This window comes from Barbus barbus, assembly GCF_936440315.1.
Source record: "Barbus barbus genome assembly, chromosome: 9".
Taxonomy (NCBI): Eukaryota; Metazoa; Chordata; class Actinopteri; order Cypriniformes; family Cyprinidae; genus Barbus; species Barbus barbus.
Window position 1 is genome coordinate 6,511,664 of NC_136737.1, and position 14,729 is coordinate 6,526,392.

The 14,729-nt window shown below is 37.8% G+C and overlaps 1 protein-coding gene across 1 annotated transcript in view; it reads left to right on the forward strand.

Annotated features, from left to right (window-relative positions):
- Nucleotides 1–14,729, forward strand: part of LOC306874925 (natural killer cell receptor 2B4-like) — a 63,299-nt gene that overhangs the window by 14,521 nt on the left and 34,049 nt on the right. Inside the window, exons 2-3 of the mRNA XM_079425257.1 lie at nt 1,972–2,295; nt 2,548–2,841. Coding sequence (XP_079281383.1) covers nt 1,972–2,295; nt 2,548–2,841 — 618 coding nt within the window. The remainder of the gene's footprint in view (nt 1–1,971; nt 2,296–2,547; nt 2,842–14,729) is intronic.

Consider the following 14,729-nt stretch of genomic DNA (forward strand, 5'->3'; position numbering starts at 1 on the left):
CTCAGCTACTAACATGTGTCTCTATTACATGTATTTCAGTGCATATGTCTTATATATTTGTGCATTTACAAACAAGCAGTGATTACAGCATATAACTTCACAGACCTGATGAATATAAGCTCTTCATAAGGGTGGAAAAACGTTAAGGTTAAAAGCAAAAGGTTTCGAAGCACACAGTTTAATCTTTATCAAGCAAACACATAATACTATAGCAAAATGCACAAGAGTTGCAGAAGGCCTCAGAGGGCCCCCCCCCCATTCAAATTTTTTTTTAATTTTTTTTTATTACACCTTATGCCTAGAAGACATAATAAAGACAAAAATATCGTGATCCACAACCACAGATCTTATTTTAAGCTTTGAATTTGTTCTTTACTCTATGTTCTGTTAGTCCCAAGTCTGTTATCATATCTATTTCCTGCAAATATCAAGCACTTGTTCTGTGGTCTATGGTATTTGGCCAGTGTCCACACAATCCATTTGTTTCCCGATTAAGTGTTTATTGTTTCAAATATTGTTGTTGTTGTTTTGAGCATCATAATTCTTTATTCTTTTCCAAACCTTGATTGGCTATTGTATCTCTGCTTTCATTTCCTATAATGCCTGTATGTTCTGGGATACAAATAAATACAACCTCATTGCTTTGTTTTCTGTTCTTGAGTGGATAATTGTTATTTCATAGAATAGCTCCTGATGATTCTTAGCCAGATCTAACTTGAGACTACACAAAACAGAGTGACTACAAAGCAAAAATCTCCATGAGATGCATCTAATTCTAGCTACTTCTCAGATCTGTGAGTCAAAGTGAAACTTCATTGACCTCAAAGAGATATGGTTTGATCTGTTGGGTGATTAAAAAAAAACAGCTTCTGCATTTCTATATTCAAACGTGGTTTGTGTGAGTGTGATCTGCTGATGGTGTAGCTGGCTCGACTGTGGGTGGAATAAACACTGGAGTCAGCCTGCTGTTTCAGTGCTCTTTCTTTTATCTTGTATGCAGTTATTACAATCGCTTTGCCTGCTCCTGCTTAACATGCACACGATGCCAGTTACGTCACAACTGGGACGCACACGGAGAACTCATACATTTTTTTTTTCTTTCTTTCCTTTCTTCGCATATATATTAGTTTTCAACAGAAAAATACAAGGATTTTGAGTGAATTTACAATAAAATCACAAGTTCAAGACCTGTTACATTGGCATAATGAGAAAACACATCTTAGTGAACCTCATAAAACCCTTTTATACTTTCAAGAGCAAACTATTAAATAAGCAATAAAATATTTGCAATTTATTGTTGCAAGAAATATATATAACAGAATATTTATAACCAATGCATGCAATGCATTTACAGTGTGTAGTGAGTGGGTGGTGCTCAAATATTATTGGTGGATGAATCACACACAACACTTGCTATATTGCAGTTTAACACTGTCCTGAGTTCACAATCTGTCACATACGTGTTCACAAGTGCTGTAATCTGAAAATGGTTCACATGTTTGTTTTGTTCTGCTTGTGTCGTCTGGTTGGTAAGTTATAATCATTTTCATTTTAAGACATCACTTATTGCTTTAGTTTTAATTTAATAGATTGTATTTACAGAGATTTAACTTTTTAATAAGTTAATAAATTACTTTTTAATAAAACAGATAATTTCCAAAATAAAATATTAAAATAATTCCAAGACAAATTATTGTGAAACATAGGGCTGGTGCAATAACAGTGAATCTGTTTATTTCAAATAATTCATGACTTTATCACCTTATAAACAATGACATTGAAATGATTACTGATTGATCTGAAGGGACTGATGACAGACGCTACTGTAATTTGTTGAGTATATATCTGTGGCTGTTTTACACGTGTAAGCAGAGAGTATGTTTAGAAATCAAGGGCTTTAAAGATTGAACCGGGCTGCAGTTTTGTTTTGTGTGGAATATTTGAGTAAATCATCAAATCTCTGTTCTTCAGGTGTGTTTGGTGAAGATGCAGTGGAGTCAGTGTCAGTGCTGGAGGGAGATTCAGTCTCTCTAAACTCTGGTTTTACTGAAATGATGGATGATGATCTGATTCTGTGGAGTTTTGGAGCTGAAAACACTTTAATCGCTGAAATCAATGTAATGGCCGGCAGCATGACTGTATATGATGATGTTCTTGATGGGAGATTCAGAGACAGACTGAAGCTGGATGATCAAACTGGATCTCTGATCATCACAAACACCAGAACTGAACACGCTGGACTCTATCAACTACAGACCAACAGTGTGAGCAAGAACTTCAGTCTCACTGTCTATGGTGAGTTAATTTTTTAATTTATGTACCTGTAAATTAAAGGTAATTTATTTTACATTTATTTTGATTGAGTAATAAAATAACTAAATCATTTTAATTAAGCATCAGTTTCTTCTTTGCTACTTATCCATGTGTAATAATCTTTTATAAATGTGGAGAGAGACGTGAAAATCGCCGTCATACAAGAAACTCGTTGACTGACTGATGATGCAATAAACACTTTCTGATCTAGTCATGTTTGTCTCATGTTTTCAGCTCGTCTGTCTGTTCCTGTCATCAGTAACTCTTCACACTGTTCTTCATCATCATCATCATCATCATATTGTTCATTGTTGTGTTCAGCGGTGAATGTGGGTCATGTGACTCTCTCCTGGTACAAAGGAAACAGTTTATTGTCCAGCATCAGTGTGTCTGATCTCAGCATCAGTCTCTCTCTACCTCTGGAGGTGGAATATCAGGATAACAACACCTACAGCTGTGTGCTCAACAATCCCATCAGCAACCAGACTCAACATCTGGACATCACTCAACTCTGTCACACATGTTCAGGTACGGCAGGACTAATAAAAACATCTATTGCATCTATTCACTGAATTAATTTGTTGATTTTATTGAAACTGATAACTTATGATGCCATAAAAGAATGAATTGATGAATGAACTTGTGTCATCCTTTAGCTCACTCATGTATTTCTAAACAGGCTATATTGAAGATCTTTTTTTTTTTTTTACACTTCAGCAATAAGTTAAATTTTTGAGTTCATCTATAGAGACTAAAGTCAGCATATTGAAAATGACTATTTAATGAATAATTTACTTACAGAAGTCCTCCTCCATGGCTGTGATTCTGTTGAAGCTGTGATCCGATTGGTCGTCACTGCTCTGATGGGCGTGGCTGCTGCAGCTGCTGCTGTTCTTCTGGTTAATGATGTCAGATCTGCTAGAGGTTAAAAGAAAACAGAACAGATATCATAAATATTCTGACATGTATTGTAGTTTTAATTGTAAAGATTATGTGTGGTCTAATTGTTTTGTGATGGTGAAATGAGACTTTGCTTAAAAATGCTTTCCTCTGAACTTGATTTGAAAAGGTTTCTGAATCTGATGTATTAAAGCCATATAGTGGCCAAAACAATGAATATTCTTTAATGTTTTTTTTGTTTTTTTGTTTTTTGTCTTTAGTACTATACATTTTACATTTAATTACACTGTTCTCAGTTTTTTTATTAATTTATGTTATGTGGTTGTTTTAGTTTTGTTTTATAATTATACGTAGCAACCATAAAAACACAAATCTAATATTTGTGTCACCAATAAATCTCCACAGAATTGAACTGAAAACTATTTACCGACTGAACTATATACATCTATGAATCATACATAGTCCTATAATATAACTGCAGGGGTGTGAATACATTTGAATGGTGGTTAAATAGAAACATTTAGTTTATTCAAAAATCAAAGTTCATTATGAGGCAAAATAATGCAACGGACAGTTTCAGTGCAACAGTTCAGAATCAAAGCAATGAAAAAAAAAATACATTTTTTATTATTATTGATTATTTGTTTTTATAAAAAAAAAAGGTTTCATCTTCAAAATTCTGGACAATGACCTTCTCTTTTTCAAGCAGTTATCACAGACTAGTCTGCTGGGGAACAATAATCTGAATCAGTGAGCTGGACTGAATAGCATTGAATGATCTGTCAAGATTTTAGTTTGTTTTCTATCATCCTAAATAATCCCAGAGCATTAGTTTGATTATTTTCACTCTAATAATACCCATGGTGAGATCTATGACAACTGTTGAGCATATGACAGTAGCTCTAATAATGAAATGACTTTCCGGAAAACATTTACAATACTGTAAGATTTACAGAACCTCAGCCACTTTGAACTTCTGAGATGGACAACACACACACAGTGCATTAACATACAGACATCTGTCTCCACATCCCACTGAGAGAAAATGCAGGAAAATGCCTCTTTCACATATGCATAAGTTCCTTTTCATCCCCTTCCTTCCCCTCACCCATCCTTCACTCACTCAGCTCACTCAGAATGGTCAATAGAAGAATGTAATACTCTACATTAATGCAAGTGATATTTACAGTCATGTTTGGTATCATTTGAATTGTCTCAGGGCGTCTGGTACAATGGTCTCATTCTTACAAGAAGTAAACTAAAAGGTAATACAGATCCTAAAAGATTAGAGATGTATTACACACTGTAGAGCAGGGGTTCTCAAAGTCTACATTCAAAGGTCCAAATCTGAATTTTCATCAGTGTCAAAGGTCCGGAACAATTGGTTATTACAAAACGTGTTTTTAATAAACATACATAACATATAACAAATAAACACTCATTTAAAAAAAAAAAAAGGTTCCCTTTGCATTCAAAATACTTTAATAATCAGAATCAGAATGAGCTTTATTGGCCAAGTATGTTTACACATACAAGGAATTTGTTATAGTGACAGAAGCTCCACAGTGCAACAGAAAGACAGTAACAGGACAGGACACAGGTAATGAAACAAAATAATAGGAAATAGCCAATAACCAATGTACAAAGCAGCAAAAAAAAAAAAAAAAAGAAAAAAAAATACACAATATATAATATATGATATAGGCGACTATGTATGTACAGGTCAAGTATGTGCAAATTAGAAATGAGAAAAATAAAAATAAAATAAGTGAGTGTGGTGAATGGATAATGTATTAGTTGTGTGTTCTACGTTTATTTATTGAGTGTTCATGAGAAGTATTGACTGAGGGAAGAAACTGTTCCTGTGTCTGCTCGTTCTGGTGCTCAGAGCTCTGTAGCGTCGACCAGATGGTAACAGTTCAAAGAGGTTGTGTGCTGGATGTGAGGGGTCCAGAGTGATTTTACCAGCCTTTTTGCTCCAGGTTGTTGAGACTGCACCAGACAGCCAGCTCCTTAACCTCCTGTCTGTAAGCAGACTCGTCACCGTCCTGGATGAGGCCGATCAGTGTGGTGTCGTCTGCAAACTTCAGGAGCTTGACAGAGGGATCTTTAGATGTGCAGTCGTTGGTGTAGAGGGAGAAGAGCAGTGGGGAGAGTACGCAGCCCTGAGGAGCTCCAGTGCTGATGGTTCGAGTGCTGGATGAGAATTTGCCAAGCTTTACTAACTGCTGTCTGTCTGTCAGGAAGCTGTTGATCCACTGGCAGACGGAGGTGGGGACGGAGAGCTGAGTTAGTTTATTTTGAAGGGTTTCCGGGATAATGGTGTTAAAAGCAGAGCTGAAGTCCACAAAAAGGATCCTCACATAAGTCCCTGGTCTGTCCAGATGCTGCAGGATGAAGTGCAGTCCCATGTTGACTGCATCATCCACAGACCTGTTTGCTCTGTAGGCAAACTGCAGGGGGTCCAGTAAGGGTCCAGTGATGTCCTTCAGATGAGCCAGAACCAGTCTTTCGAATGATTTCATGGCTACAGACGTTAGGGCCACAGGTCTGTAGTCATTAAGTCCAGTAATTTTGTGTTTCTTTGGGACGGGGATGATGGTGGAGCGTTTGAAGCATGAGGGGACTTCACACAGCTCCAGTGATCTGTTGAAGATCTGTGTGAAGATGGGGGCCAGCTGATCAGCACAGATTTTTAGGCAGGCTGGTGACACACCATCTGGACCAGGTGCTTTCCTTCTTTTGTTCTTCCTGAAGACCTGGCACACATCATCTTCGCTGATTTGAATTGTAGGTGTGGGGGAGAGAGGGGTTGCTGGAGGTGTGAAAGGTTGTGTGGAGGGGTGTTCTGGGCGGGTGTGGGGTGATCGTTCAAAACGACAAAAGAACTCGTTTAAGTCGTCTGCCAGGTGATGATTCTCCAGAGTGCTGGGGGGTGGTGTTTTGTAGCTGGTGATGTCCTTCAATCCTAACCACACCGAAGCAGGATCACTGGAAGAGAATTTGTTCCTGAGCTTGTCAGAATAATTCCTCTTTGCCACTCTGATCTCCTTTTCGAGTGTGTATTTGGCCTGTTTGTACAATACTTTATCCCCCTTTCTGTGAGCATCTTCTTTGGCCTGACGGAGCTGTCTGAGTTTGGCAGTGAACCATGGTTTGTCATTGTTGTAGAATAGATGAGTCCTGGTAGGAATGCACATGTCCTCACAGAAACTGATATAAGATGTTACAGTCTCTGTGAGCTCGTCCAGGTCATTTGCAGCAGCTTCAAAAACAGTCCAATCAGTCAGGTCGAAACAGGCTTGTAAATCCCGCTCTGTTTCGTTAGTCCATCTTTTAACAGATCTTAATACAGTTTTAAGTTTACTTAAGACTTAAGACGCAGACTTAAGTTTCTGCCTGTAGGATGGAATAAGATGAACCAAACAGTGATCAGAGAGTCCTAAAGCTGCTCGTGGAAGAGAGTGATATGCGTCCTTTATTGTTGTGTAACAGTGATCCAATATATTACGGTCTCTGGTGGGGCATGTGATGTGCTGTCTGTATTTTGGCAGTTCACGGGAGAGATTTGCTTTATTAAAGTCCCCGAGAATGATTAAAACAGAGTCCGGGTGTTGTTGTTCACTCTCTGTGATCAGATCAGTGAGTTTCTGTAGAGCTGAGCTCATGTGCGCTTGCGGTGGAATGTAAACACTCACGAGAATGAACGAACAGAACTCCCGCGGCGAATAGAACGGCTTGCAGTTAATGAAGAGCATTTCTAGATCTGAGCAGCACATCTTTAACACAGTTACATCTGTACACCACCTCTCATTGATGTAAAAGCATGTCCCGCCGCCGCGCGATTTCCCCGTTGATTCTGTGTCCCGATCTGCTCTGATCAGCTGGTAATTAGGCAGATGAATTGCGCTGTCCAGTATGTCGCCATTCAACCAGGTTTCCGTGAAACACAGAGCAGCAGAGTTAGAAAAGTCCTTGTTTGTCCGGGAGAGCAGAAGGAGTTCGTCCGTTTTGTTGGGTAGAGAGCGGAGATTCGCCAGATGGATGCTAGGTAACGCCGTTCTAAATCTGCGCTGACGAAGTTTCACGAGCGCGCCGGCTCTCTTTCCCCGCCTGCGCCTCCTGTAGCGTTTGACCAGAGCTACGGCTCCACCAACTACAATGTCCAGCAAAACGTCCGAAAAATCAAAAACCGGTAGAATATTTTGTGGTGTGTTCTGCCGAATGTTCAGCAGATCATCCCTGGTAAAGCTGATCTTATTTGAAAAACATAAAACAGGAAAAACAAACAAAAACAATGCAAACACTGAGGAGCAACGCACAATAGCTGCCATCAGCGGCGCCATTTTGATGTCATAAGTGCAAAAGTGGCAAAACAATTAATTTAAGTGTCAGCAGTAGAAGTCGACCTATAATGTTTTTTCTCTGGCCAATGCCGATATTTAGAAATCAGGGCAGCCTATGGCCGATATATGATGCTGATTTTTTGGGCCGATTTTCTCTTTTTTTCCTTTTATATCAAAAGAGAGTTTGCGTAAATGGTTATTGCAGGGCACAAGATAGTAGTAGTAGTAGTAGTAGTAGCCTAATTCATAGTAATAATACATGGCTCAAAACTTAAGCACCTTCTCAAAACAGTTCTGAAGCATGCTTTTTTGTTTATGTTTGCTGACAGACACCAGTGTTTCCCGCAGACTAGCAAATGCAAGGCAAGGCAAGGCAAGGCAAGTTTATTTATATAGCACATTTCATACACAGTGGTAATTCAAAGTGCTTTTACATAAAAGAAAGTGAAATAGACATTAAAATCAATAAAAACATGGAAATAAAAATAATAAAAACAAGGAATTTTAAAATGATATAGAAAATGATTTAAAATAAATTTAAAGAAAATGATTAAACCTAAAATTTATTGCAGTCAGTTCGGACATATAGCACAGTGCTCATTCAAATGCACAGTTAAACAGATGAGTTTTGAGTCTTGATTTAAATGTTGCTAATGTTTTAGCACATCTGATCTCTTCTGGAAGCTGGTTCCAACTGCGGGCCGCATAATAGCTAAAAGCAGACTCCCCTTGTTTTGTCTGAACTCTTGGTATTTATAACTGACTCGATCCTAATGATCTGAGCGGTCTGTTCGGTTTATATTCAGTGAGCATATCAGCAATGTATTTAGGTCCTAGGCCATTGAGTGACTTATAAACGAGTAAAAGTACTTTAAAATCAATCCTAAATGTAACTGGAAGCCAGTGTAAGGACCTGAGGACTGGTGTGATATGCTCAGATTTTCTGGTTCTAGTCAGAATCCTGGCAGCAGCGTTCTGGATGAGCTGCAGTTGTCTAATGGTCTTCTTGGGAAGGCCGGTGAGGAGACCATTACAGTAATCCACCCTGCTGGTGATAAAGGCATGAACAAGTTTCTCCAAGTCTTGATTGGAAACAAAACATCTAATTCTTGCAATATTTTTGAGATGATAGTATGCTGATTTAGTTACTGCTTTGACATGACTGAAATTTAGGTCTGTCTCTAGAATCACCCCAAGATTTCTGACTTGATTTTTAGTTGTTTGACGCCTAGAGTCAAGGTATGCATTCACCTTGAGAACTTCATCTTTCTTTCCAAATGCAATGATTTCAGTTTTCTCCTTGTTTAACTGAAGAAAGTTCTGGCACATCCAACTGTTAATTTCATCAATGCATTGGCAGAGGGAGTCAATGGGGCTGTAGTCATTTGGAGATAAGGCTAGGTAAATCTGGGTATCATCAGCATAGCTGTGATAGGCAATTTGGTTCTTCCTCATTATCTGACTTAGTGGGAGCATATACAGGTTAAACAAGAGCGGTGCAAGAATTGAGCCTTGTGGGATTCCACATGTCATGGCCTTCCACTTAGACTTATGCTCTCCTATACTCACATAATAACCTCTCCCTTCTAAGTATGACCTGAACCATTTGAGTGCCATCCCAGAAAGCCCGACCCAGTTTTCCAGTCTCTCTAGAAGTATGTTATGATCGACAGTGTCAAACGCAGCACTAAGATCTAGTAGTACCAGCACTGATATTTTGCCAGAATCAGAATTGACGCGAATATCATTTATTATCTTAATGAGTGCTGTCTCTGTGCTGTGATGTGCTCGGAAACCAGATTGAAAATTGTCCAGGTATCCATTTGAGTTTAAGTAGTTGTTCAGCTGATTAAAAACTACCTTTTCAATAATCTTACCTATGAAAGGAAGATTTGATATGGGTCTATAGTTGCTCAACATGGTGTTATCAAGATTGCGCTTTTTCAGAAGGGGCTTAACAACTGCAGTTTTAAGGGAGTTTGGAAAAGTCCCAGAAAGAAGTGAGGCGTTCACCACTTCTAAGAGATCAGCTTCTAAACAGTTAAGCACATTTTTGAAAAAGGATGTGGGAAGTGAGTCAAGATAGCAGGTTGAAGATTTAAGGTGCTGTACTATTTCTTCCAAAATTTTGTTGTCAATTTCTTTAAAAACACACAGTCACTTCTTTTTGAAATTGCGGTCGAATCTGTGTGACCTCTGCATAACTTGAGGATGTGCCAATCTCCTTTCTGATATTATTGATCTTCTCAGAAAAGAAGGAAGCAAACTCATTGCATTTGCTGTCGGAGAGCATTTCACTGGGAATCTGACTTGGGGGGTTTGTCAGTCTCTCAACAGTCGCAAAAAGAGTGCGAGTGTTGTTTAAGTTACTGTTTATAAGGTTTGAAAAGAAAGTCTGTCTAGCTGTGGCTAGTTCCACATTGAAAGCATGAAGGCTGTCTTTATAGATGCTATAGTGGATTTCGAGTTTCGTCTTCCGCCACATCCGCTCAGCTTTTCTGCATTGTCTTTTCATGCTCTGAACTGCTGTTGATTTTCTCCAAATTGATTTCTGTTTCCCCGTCTTCTTGCTGACCTTTATCGGGGCAATATCATCAATAACATTCTTAATTTTTGAGTTAAATGACTCAAGGAGAAGATCAACAGAGTCTGCAGAAATGCTTGGTGTTAATGATATTGCCTCCATAAATAGCGCACCAGTGTTCTCGGTAATGCATCTCTTTCTGATAGAGACAGATCTAGATTCAGTGGTGACTGAGATCAATAGATCAAAGAAAATACAGAAGTGATCAGATAGTGCTACATCCTTGATTACAATGGATGAGATGTTTAGACCTCTACTGATGAGTAAATCTAAGGTGTGTCCACGATTGTGTGTGGGTCCGTGCACATGCTGACTCAGGTCAAAAGTGTTTAAAACAGTTATAATTTATTTTGTAGTTTTGATTTCTGCATTATCTATGTGAATATTAAAATCCCCTGCAATAGCAAAACAGTCAAACTCTGAGGAAATCATTGATAACAGTTCAGTGAAATCATCAACAAAGGCTGGAGAATATTTTGGAGGCCTGTAAATAATGATAAACAGGGTGTGTGGAGCACCTTTCAGCACAATACCTAGGTATTCAAAAGATGAATACTAACCAAATGACATTTGCTTGCACTGATAAACATCTTTAAACAGAGCAGCTACACCTCCACCTCTCCTAACAGTCCTGCAGACACTTATAAAATTAAAGTTAGGAGGGGCTGTTTCATGAAGGACTGTTGCACTGCAGCTGTCTTCTAACCATGTTTCATTTAGAAACATAAAATCCAGGTTGTTTGTGGTTATTAAATCGTTGATCAGAAATGATTTATTTTTAAGTGAGCGAATGTTTAAAAATGCTAACTTGATGGATTTACATTTTGTCTCTACAGCAATCTTAGATTGATGCATTATAGGCCGCAGGTTAGATGGGTCAGCCGTACGGCTTGAGAAGGCCTTAGACTTTCTATCGCGTGATAAAACAGAAATAGAGGAGGCTACAGGCACACTGGGTTCCCGCTTGTTCTGTAAACATTTGTGAATGTTGCTGCTAATATAGCGGGGTGTGTGGCTAATAATGCAAGTTGATTCTCTGCCAGCAGGAGGCGCTGTTGGAGCGTGATATATAGCTGTTTCCCCGGTAACGACTGTAATCAAATAAGCTCTACTTTATCAGCCATTACAGGAAAGACCAAATGAAAATTGACTTCAAAGCTTTTCTGAAGAAAACGGACGGTTCTTTTAAAAGATACATTCATATAAAAACACCCGCACAGCATTTTATTTTTGAAACGCGCAGTGCTCAGTTTATTCAACGAAGTATAAGCCTTTTGGAAAATCTATTTGTAGCGGTCAGTTTTGATATTGTGACAAGCCGCCACAAATAAATGTATACACTGGGCACTGGTAGAAGACAAATTGCCATAATATAAGTGATAGCAAAACAAAACAAAAAAATTAAAATATTAGCGGTGAAATGTCGCCCGATTACGTCAAACGTCATACGCTCACTGGATGTCATGATGACAACAAATGTCATGAAGGAAAAGTTTCAATATCTCGCCTGCAATTTCAGACCTTCTCCAAAAAGATAAAAAAAAAAGAATAAACAAATTATTTACAAGTTTAACGTGCGTTTATCAAAGTAGGAAATATAATTAGTGTTCTTGAAATATGAAATAGAAGCGGGTCCGGATCCGGACCGGAGTCCGGACTTTGAGAAGCACTGCTGTAGAGGGTGGGTCCGTTCCCAGTACCTTTCATGCAAATTACCTTCTGTCCCAAAAGGTGTTAACTCAACTTGCCTGTCTCCATTTCGGGGGATGCTTATCTTGGTCAGGGTACTTAAGGAAATGTTGCAAAAGGATCGATGCGATTCTGTAGCCAGAAGCCTGTAGTGTGGTGTGTCTCAATACTTCACACTATGTATTTCTGTAAAGTCAGGTATGCATTCTTTACTCATAGATTTATCTTTGAGAATTCAATGTTTTGTATTGATATGATTTGATCTCTTCGAATTGGCTATGTAATTGACATAATACATACAGTATTTACCTGACTGATAATAAATTGTTACATTTGACCTTATTCTGTTTTACTCTGTAATTATTGACTCTAGTAAATTATGTTGTATCCTTGTTAGCAACATGAGCAACAGAATGAACGAGTAAATATAAAGTCAAGAGTTAACTAGAATAATCAAATATCAGAAGAATACCAATTAGAAATAGACAATAAATTTGTATTTCAAGCTAAATACGAGGTCATAATAAAATGGAGTCAGATTAGAGTTTAACTTGACAAGACCAAACACGCAGGAAACCTTCATCCACCATTGGATACCTTCTTTGGGCCAAATGTGTGGACCTTACAATAATAAGCACCTTTTTACCCAACACTTAAATGATGTCCTAATGTGTTGTAATGTGATGTAAATTGATTTGGTGTTCTTCAAACACCTTGCCTTGTTTTTTTTTCTGGTGGATAATTGTTATTTGATAAAGTAGCTCCTGATGATTCCTGGCTATATCAAACAAGACAGAGGTGCGTCTCAATCAGTTCCCTATAGCTCCAGAGCTCGTGAATCAGTAGATAGTGTACACGAATTCGGTCAGTGGTAACTTCCCTGGCTCACTGGCGTTTTTGTGTGTGTGTGTGTGTGTGGCTCGTGTGGTTTATGTTTTGCGCTTCAGAAATGTGACGTTATTTCTGGTAAGGGAGCATAGTGGTTTTGTCCAAATACCCACACTTGCAGTCTTTGCACTTGACCACTTGAATGACGTATTTCCTGTATTTGGTCCAAATGTTCAAGTGAGGATAAAGACCACAAGTGTTTTTTACAGTTTATGGTTCAGGTGAACTGGAAGGATTCCTCAACTGAGACAGCCCTTAAAATGACCGACTCCCTGGTCAGTGCCCTGACTACAGTACAGTCACTACACAGCAAGAATCTCCATTAGTGAATCTAATAATGGCTACTTATCTGATCTGTGAATCAAAGTGAAACCAGCTGTATACAGAGATGTGGTTTGATCTGTAGAGTGAAAAAGAAAAAAAAAGCTTCAGCATTACTATATTCAACCCTGTGGTTTTTGTGAGTGTGATCTGCTGGTGGCATCATAAAATATCTTAGTTAAAATCCTAAAACCATTTTACACTTTAAAGAGCAAAATATTAAATAAACAAAAAATATTTGGAATGCATTGTTGCTAAATTAAGATAGAAGAGATTATCCATAACCAATGCATGCAAGAGAGCGTATGCTACATGTGTAGTGAGTGGGTGGTGCTCAAATAGCCTAATATTGGTGGAGGAATCACAAGCAACACTAGCTATATTGTAGTTTAACACTGTCCTGTGAGTTCAATCTCTCATACAGGCTACGTGTTCAGATACTTCAAGTGCTCTTATCTGAAAATGCTTCATATGTTTGTTTTGTTCTGCTTGTGGCGCCTGGTTGGTAAATTATAATCATATTTATTTGAACTTCTTGCTTTAGTTTTAATTTGATACATTGTATTTACAGAGATTTAATACAGAGCCATAAAGTATTTTTAATCAGCCAGATGATTTCCAAGATAAAAGAAGCTTAAACCAAATATTTGTGACATCAATTTAATCCAGAAGAGAAAAATAAGGCAGGTGCAATAACAGCGAATCTGTTTATTTCAAATAATTCATGGCTTTACCAACTAAAATAATGGCATGAAATGATTATTGATTCATAAGAAGAGGGACTGATCTATGAGGGTAAATGTACCTATTAAGCTCTCCAAAATCTACATCGAGACATCTTTAGTTCACAAGACATTGGTTTCAGTACACAAAGTTATGTTAAAAATAAAATAATCTCGCACACAAAAATATGTAATTTTATTTTAAATGACAAAAGCATTTCAATTAAGATATACATCATTAAATTCAAAAAGTCTGGCTGTGCTTAATGGGTACATTTGTGTTCCTGTCCCAGTCCCCTGTTCAAATGATGAATTAAATGATGAATGAGCTTCTTTAACACTCAAGTAAAAAGTTCAGATTTTAGAGACTAAAGTCAGGTTATTGAAAACATTACAATTATTTTTATTTATGTATTTATTTACTTACAGAAGTCCTCCTCCATGGTTGTGATACTGCTGAAGCTGTGATCCGATTGGTCGTCACTGCTCTGATGGGCGTGGCTTCTGCAGCTGCTGCTGTTCTTCTGGTTAATGATGTCAGATCTGCTAGAGGTTAAAAGAGAAAACAGAACAGATATCATAAACATTCTGACGTATTGTAGTTTTAATTGTACAGATGAAAATACGTGTGGTCTAGAAGTGTTTAGTGATGCTGAAACAACTTTTCTTACCAAAGTTTTCCACTGAATTCGATCAGAAAAGGTTAATTACCTGAATCTGGTGTATGAGGAACCACCTGGAGGCCAAAACAATCAACATTCTTTCATCTTCTTTAATACTATGCAAGTGTGCATTTGTACATTTCTTTATTTACACGGTTTTCGTTAATTTTTATTAATCTATGTAATGTTATTTTCATTTTGTTTTATAATTATTTGCAGCAACCATGAAAATACAAATGTAATATTTGTCACACCAATAAATCAATAATTGAACTGAAACTGAATATTTACCGACCGAACTGAT